The 8,217-nt window shown below is 36.5% G+C and overlaps 1 protein-coding gene across 2 annotated transcripts in view; it reads left to right on the forward strand.

The window, feature by feature from the left end:
- NUP107 (nucleoporin 107) overlaps positions 1–4,331 on the forward strand; it is a 42,094-nt gene extending 37,763 nt beyond the window's left edge. For both annotated transcript variants that reach the window (XM_079139180.1, XM_079139181.1), the window contains 2 exons: positions 3,530–3,697; positions 4,086–4,331. In XM_079139180.1, the coding sequence (XP_078995306.1) occupies positions 3,530–3,697; positions 4,086–4,193 (276 nt within the window). In that variant the 3' untranslated portion in view covers positions 4,194–4,331. The remainder of the gene's footprint in view (positions 1–3,529; positions 3,698–4,085) is intronic.
- Positions 4,332–8,217: the final 3,886 nt, after the last annotated feature.

Below are 8,217 nucleotides of genomic sequence, written 5' to 3' on the forward strand. Positions count from 1 at the left end.
ATGAAATATGTCACTCTCTTACCCAGAACCTTCTGATAGTTTCTCATTATAACTTGAATAAAATCCTTGTTTCTGTTCTTGACATACAAAACTGTACATATACCTTTTTTTTTTTTTTAACTACCTCCTTGTCTTATATCTTTCTGCCCCTCATGTTCTTGACTTCTGGGCCTCTTTGCTATTCTCTCTCTGCCTAGAATGCTCTTTCCCCAAGATATCTGCATGGGTAGCTTCTTAATGTTCTCAGCAGTCTCCTCAAACAGTTTCCTTAGAGAATCTCTGCCCCACCATCAAGTCACTCTTATTTGTTTTTTGCAGTGCTGGGAATCAAACTTGTGCATGCTAGACAAGTGTTCTACCACTGAGCTATGTCCCCTGCCCTAACCACGCTATATTTATTTATTTATTTTTAATATTTTTTAGTTGTAGATGGATATAATACCTTTATTTATTGTTTATGTGGTGCTGAAGATCAAACCCAGTATGCACTAGGCAAGCGCTTTACCACTAAACTACAATCCTAGCCCAACTACCCTATGTTATATAGCATATATAATAGACATCTGCACTGTCTCCTTGTCCTATATTAATTTTCTTTCTAGCACCTACCACATTCTGATATGTACTGTTTTTTGAGTCTACTCCCATTACAGTATAACCTTCACAAAGGGAGCAACCTTGGGTTCTTCACTTCTTTGATCTTAGCACTTAAATTAATGCCTAGCACATGGTAAATGAACAGTACTGCATTGCTGGCATGAATGCACTGTCTTCAGATTAGGGATTTCTGTAATGTCAGTACAGGTCAACTTCTGTCAACGTGTCAGTTAATGAGTTTTTCTCACATAGAAGGTACTATAATGCCCCTGGTAAAAATATTTTTGTTGTAAATGTTGCAGTATATTTTAAAACTTTTTAAATTATTCATACAAGAGAAATAGGTTGTAGTACAGCAGTTTATTTCTTTTAGCTTATGGCAAATTGCTGGGCCTGTTTGGTGTGATTCTGGATGGTTGATAGCAGGTAGTCTGCTGGTATGGGAATAATAGGAAAAGAGATCGCTTGCAACACCCCCCAATATTGTGGCAGCAACCACAGGATTTAGGAGGAGCAGGTACCACAATTCATCTTGTGAGATGAGATTATTAAGCCTTTTGTGGCTTTTAGGTAATAAGGAATCCAGGAACCAGGGGTACTTTGCCTTCTTAGCACAGTGGAAAGACTGTATTAGAGCATAAATGGAAAGCCCCAGAAAGCAGCAGTACTCATCATTCTTAATAGGTTCTGCATAGGGATCACTAATGTAAATGATGAGTAAGAATTTTAAATTATATTTTAAATCTAACACATTTAGATAATCTAATAAGTACCTTATTTTTTTATTTGGTGCATTGTAATTATACATAATAGTAGGATTTATTAATCATATTTGTATGTACACATAATTTGATTATTCTCATTGCCCAGTATGTTTCATTTCCCTACCCTCCTCTTTCCCCAGTGAGTGCCTCACCTTGAGAAAAGTCCTTTCATTTTTAAAGCTAAGAAAATATGAAGCATGCATTTTAATATTTGCTTTTATGTATTTATACCTCAAAACAAGACTAAAAGATTAATAGGTGATAATTTTTCTTGTGTGTTGAAGCCTGGCATTAAGTTAGATAGTTTAGCCTAAGTTAGTACGGTTACTTCTTGGTAGAATTGCCAAGCCATGTTTTGTTGCTTTACTCCATTTATATCTACATTTGACAATGAGTTCTTTGGGGGAGTTGTGGGGGGCTATTGGAGATTAAACTCAGGGACACTCAACCACTGAGCCACATCCCCACCCCTATTTTGTATTTTATTTAGAGAAAGGGACTCACTGAGTTGCTTAGCACCTCGCTTTTGCTCCTGCCTCAGTCTCCCGAGCAACTGGGATTACAGGCATGTGCCACCACACCCCATTGAAAAATGTTTTAGCAATTTAGTTTTATAGCCTCTCCCAAGAAAATATTTTTAGATATTTTATTAAGCTTTTCAAAGGACCAGTTATTGCTTCACCTTCTTCCAGCTTTTTTGTTTTGTTGTGTGTATTTTACACTATGAGTTTTGTGGGTTTCCTTCTGATTTTACTTTTTGCTATAGGGATCAAACTCGGGGCTTTATGCATGCTAGGCACATGTTACACCACTGAAATACACCCCAGCCCTTCCTTCTTGTTTTAAAGATTTTTTCAGAAATTTTAATGTGTTTGAGTACCTTTTTATTATTTTCACTATGTTAATTTTCAAGTGTGTAGTGAGAAAACATGGTGGCAGTAAAAGGCCTACACTTTTTTCTGCAGTTTTGCTTCAGAAAAGGACTGAAAGACTTTTTCTTTACATAAGATTGTCCTCACATCTCTCTTCCCTCATTAATTATATTATTCGTAACTATAGGTTTTTTCAGTTTTTGTTTCTAAAAAAATTATACAAGAAAATCATAAATTTATTCTCCTTGTTTAAAAACAAACCAGAAATTTGCCACATAGTTCTCTCTCCCTGTGCACCTCTCTCTGCATCCTAACCCTTTTTCCCAGTCATAATCACTGCTATCAGTTTGATGTGTCTTCTTACATCTCCTTATATCTATCTGTAATTACATCTGTACAAATCCAGTGAAATGGTGATGCTTTCTATTCTGATTTTTGCTCTGATGGTATTCAGTTTCTCTTATTCCTTTTATACATGTTATTATAGACATATTAAATTTATTAGAAACACATTCAATAGCATTTTCATTATACTGTACCCTCTGTAGTATACCTTGTTCATCGTCACACTTTCTTGGCATAAAATCTCGTTTGCTAAATAACATGATCAAAACCTTGCCTCATTTTATTTTTAATACAGCTAAATAAGCCTTAGATGAACCTTTTAGCTAGGCATGGTAACATGACCTATAATCCCAGCTTTTGGGGATGTGGAGGCAGAAGGACTACAAATTCAAGGCCAACCTGGGCAATTTAATGAGATCCTGTCTCAAAATAAAAAAATTTTTGAAAAAGGGCTCAGTGATTGAACACTTGCCTGGCATACGTGAGGCCCTGGTTTCACTCCCCAGCACTGCAAAAATGAAATCTTGTAGTTCTACCAGTTTTGATTTTGATTCAGCACAGTCATCCTTCAGTGTCTATGAGGGTTTGGTTCCAAAATCCCTGTGGATAATAAAATTGCAGATACTCAAAACCATTATATAAATGGCATAGTATTTTTATATAACCTGCTCATACCCCCCCATATCCTGTAAATCATCTGTAGATTACTTATAATACCTAATACAACGTAAATGCTATGTAATTAGTTTTTATATCATATTGTTTAGGGAATAATGACAAGAACAACAATTTGTATATACATGGTACACATGCAACTTTTTTTCCCCAAATATTGGTTGAATCTAGAGATTCGGAACCCATTATACACAGGACCAACTGTACATGACTTATCCATTTGTAAGGGTATTTAGCTTAAAGTTGTTAAAATGATGACTTGAGGTCTGTCTGTAGGATGCTGAAGAAGACCACGAAAGAACACATCAGATGGTTTTATTGAGAAAGCTATGTTTGCCAATGTTGTGTTTTCTGCTTCACACCATATTGCATAGTACTGGTCAATATCAGGAATGCCTGCAGTTAGCAGATATGGTATCCTCTGAGCGCCATAAACTGTATCTGGTAAGTGCTAGACTGCTTGCTGTTTTGAATTTTATTGATTTGATATACCCTGTGGTGATACTTAATTTTGTGAAGACATACTTACATTTTTAGTTGTTTTTGGATTTTAGTTGTTCGTGGATTTCCTGAAAGTAACAATCTAGTTTGAATGTATATACTTTTTTTTTCTAAATATGTATATGAATGTATAAGCAGTTAGAAATATATGGACTAACTCTGAGAAATAGCCTGAGGTTCCTAAACTTCTCCAGTTTCCTAGCTTCTGTTCATATAAATCATAAAGAGGAATTTCTTCTGATATTAATTAAAATCATCAGATTAATTAGGTAACTACAAGTTCATACCCTTTTTTCTCATTCTTAATTTTGTTTTTCTTTTTTAATATCAGGTATTTTCTAAGGAAGAACTAAGGAAATTGCTGCAGAAGTTAAGGGAATCCTCTTTAATGCTTCTAGACCAGGGACTTGACCCATTAGGATATGAAATTCAGTCATAATTCATTCACTCTTTGTATTGTTACTAATTCCCATGATAAATGGAGTTTTTTTAAATATAATATACCTATTTGTAATTACTGGACTTTTTTCTTTGCATTATTCTGAGGGAAAATGTAAAATTTAGACATTTGAATTTTGTACTTTTCAGACTATTGCTGAGGGTATAAGCTTAGTGGTAGAGTGCTAACCACAAAAAATAAAAACAAACCAGAATAATATGATAACACTTTGAAAATCTTATGTATTCTATTGTTATTTCCCTAAGTGTTTTTTTATTTTTTTGCGGTGCTAGGAATTGAACCAAGGGCTTTGATGCTTACAAGGCAAGCACTCTACCAACTGAGCTATATCCCCAGCCCCTAAGTATGTTTTTTAATAGAATTATGTAAAAATTAAAATATTCCGTTCTTTAAAATTTCAAGATTATCTCTTTTATGTATAAGGAAATTAAATTGTTTATTCCAATTTTTTCATGTAATCTTATACACTCTTAATATCTTAAAATTATAAAGAGGATGGAGAGTAGATTCATTTTCAAGCCAGGTATGTAATTTTTCATTTATTATAAAATTCAGTAATTTAAAAAAAGTATTACAGTTACTAAAATGAATATAGCAAAAATGTTTCAACAATAATAATAACAACATACTATTATTTTCTTTATTTGGAAAACATTTCTAGTTTACTAACTCTCACTTAAGAAACCTGCTGTTCAGGTAAGTTAGGGGAGAATAAAAGAAAGAGCATATAAAAAAATAGTATCTGATACACAGTAAGCACTGAATACATTGGGAAATACAAAATAAGTAAGATCTAATCAAGTCCTTCTTGTAGGGGAAATATACATTTTTAAAAGAAAGGTGCCATTAAAAAATACAAATAGTTTGGTGGTGTACTCCTGTAATCCCAACTACTCAGGAGACTGAGGTGGGATCAAGAGTTTAAGACCAGCCTGGGAAACCTAACAGGATCATGTCTCAAGGGGAGAAAAAATCTGAACAGAAAGAAGCTGTCTCCAGTTAAAAAGTCTCTGAGCAACCTGAAGTTTGGGTATTGCACTGAATTTACAAAACCATAAAGATAAAATGCAAGTATGGTGAGGCACTGTAGATTAGGAAATCAATAGAAGCAAAGCCAAAGATGGTGAGTGCTAGGCATATTTATAAACTAGCAAGTAGGCCAGATAAACTAGACTATGTGGCTTATGAATGGGAGATACCTGAAAGAATACTATTTTACCAAAGCTGACTAGTCATCTGAATTTCTTAAATATTTACTTATAGATGACACCCTGGGGATGTCTGGGAATGGGTCACAGAAGTTGTATTTTTAAACACAGTATTCCACTTGTGATTCTAATTAACCATTTGGGAATTATGGCTTAAATCAGAGATAGGTTGGCATTCCTCCTGTACCCAAGGCAGACAACACTACTTGCTCTACAACATTGCCCTCTAGACATCAATAGAAAAGAAGTGTAGAAGCAAGGAACTCTATCTCAAGTTTTACTTATGCCAGCTAAAATGATTCAAAGATGGAATATTTTGCTTAAAAACTACAGTGAGCTAGGAATATTGCTCAGTTGATAGAGTGCTTGCCTTGCATGCACAAGGCCCTGGGTTCAATCCCCAGCACCACACACACACACACACACACACACACACACACAACACTACAATGAACTATCACTACATATCCATCAGAATGGCGAAAACCCAAAACACTGATAAAACCAAATCTTCACACAAGGATGTGGAATAGACTATGGACTGATACATTGCTGAAGAGGGAGGTAAAATGACACTGTCTTAGGGAAAATTTGTCCTGTACTTCCCTGCCTAGAAATTGAGTCCAGGAGTCCTCTACCATTGAGCTATCTCTCCACCATTTTTTAGATTTTGAGAACAGGATCTCCCTAAATTGTCCAGGCTGGCCTCAAATTTGGGATCCTTCTACCTCAACCTCCCCAGTAGCTGAGATTATAGGTATGAACTAGCTTGTCAGCCTGTTTGAGAAAATTTTCAAACATTTTTGTAATTTACTTGGAAATTTCAACCTACACACCCAAGAGAAATGAAAATAAATTCCACAAAAACACGTATTAAAAAATGATCATAGCAATGCATAGCATGTGCAAGGCCCTGGTTCTATCACAGCAACATACACACACACACATTTGTAACAGCATTATTTATAACAGCTCTAAACTGGGAATAATCTACATATACATTAATAAGAACAGCTAAACAACTTGTGATATCTTAATACTGAATAATATAAAAAGGAAATAACTACTCATAAATTCAACAGAAGAAGCCAAACTACATGCTGTCTTGTCCATTTATATGAAGTTCTTGGAAAGTTAAAACTAATCTATGGTGAAAAAAATTAGAATAGTGATTTCCTTTACAGGGGAGGGACACCCCTATTTTTTGGGAAGGAACATAGGAAACTTTGGGAAGTAAAGGAAATGTCCTGAATCTTGATAGCGATTACAAAAGGTGTATCAGTTGTCAAAAAATGTACAGTTCAGACCTGGGTGTTTAGCTCAGTAGTAGAGTATGTGTTTAGCATGTGAAAGACCCTGGGGTTAGTCCCCAGCACCCCACCCCCACCCCAAACAGTTATGCTTTACACGTTTAAGTGTAAATTTACCTTTTAAAAATCAAATGGAAGGAAAAATCAAATGTACTTAGACATGGTGGTACATGCCTATAATTCCAGCTTCTTGGGAGACTAAGACTGGAGGAGCTGAAGTTTGAGGCTAATTAGCAAGACACTGTTTCAAGGGACAAGGGGGAGCTGAGAATGTAGCTTAGTGATAAAGTGCACCTGGGTTCACACAAAACAAAAACTAACAGAGCTGGGTGCAGTGCCGATTGTCTGTAGTTCCAGCTCCTTGGGAGACTGAAGCAGGATTGATGGAGCCCAGGAGTTCAAGGTCAACCAAAGCAACTGTGATGAGATCCCTATCTCAAAAAAAAAAGGAAGAAGAAGAAAGAGGAAAGAAAAGGAAAGTGGACTGTAGAACCAGAGATTTGGGTTATTTTACTCTCATCCCATTCTAGCTTCAAGATTATACTCTCGTTTTGTTTTTGTTTTTGTTTTTTTGGGTACGGGGAATTAAACTTGGACACTCAACCACTAAGCCACATCCCCAGCCCTATTTTGTATTTTTATTTAGAGACAGGGTCTCATTGAGTTGCTTAGCGCCTCACCCGTTGCTAAGGCTGGCTTTGAACTTGCAATCCTCCTGTCTCAGCCTTCTGAGCCACTGGAATTACATCCCGCCTGGCTACACTGTTTTGACATACCTAAGTGAGACTAATAATCACATTTCAGGACTGTAGTTAGGATGAGGGCACCTGCACTTTACATAAATATACTTAACCAACTAAGTTGGCCCGAAGAGGTATAGACTCAGAAATAATGAAAAACTGGATGATTGTCAAAAATGGTGTTAAGGTGCAGGGTACAATGATTCATGCCTGTAATTCCAGTGATGGGAGGCTGAGGCAAGAGGATCCCAAGTTGGAGGCAAGCCTGAGCAATTTAGTGAGACCCTATCTCAAAATAAAAGATAAAATAGGGCAGAGGAGGATTGGGATTGTAGCTCAGTGGTAGAGTGCTTGCCTGACACGTGTGAGGCACTGGGTTTGATCCTCAGCACCACATAATAATAGATATTTTTTAAAAAGTGGGGGCAAGGCAGGAGATGTAGCTCAGTGGTAAAGTATCCTTGGGTTCAATCCCCAGTACCACCACCACCAAAAAAAAATTTTTTAATGTTACGGTTTGGGTCTTAAATGTCCAACCAAAGGCTGCGTGTTGAAGACTTGGTTGCCAGCCTATGGCACAACGGGGAGGTGGTGGAAGTACGGCCTAGTGGAAGAAGTTAGGTCATTGGGGCAAGCTCCAAAGTAGGTATTGGGACCCTGACCGCTTACTCTCTCTCTTTTGCTTCCTGCCCACGATGACATGAAAATCTTTGCTCTGCCACATGCTCCTGCCATGATGTTCTGT

This window comes from Sciurus vulgaris (genome assembly GCF_902686455.1).
Source record: "Sciurus vulgaris genome assembly, chromosome: 5".
Taxonomy (NCBI): Eukaryota; Metazoa; Chordata; class Mammalia; order Rodentia; family Sciuridae; genus Sciurus; species Sciurus vulgaris.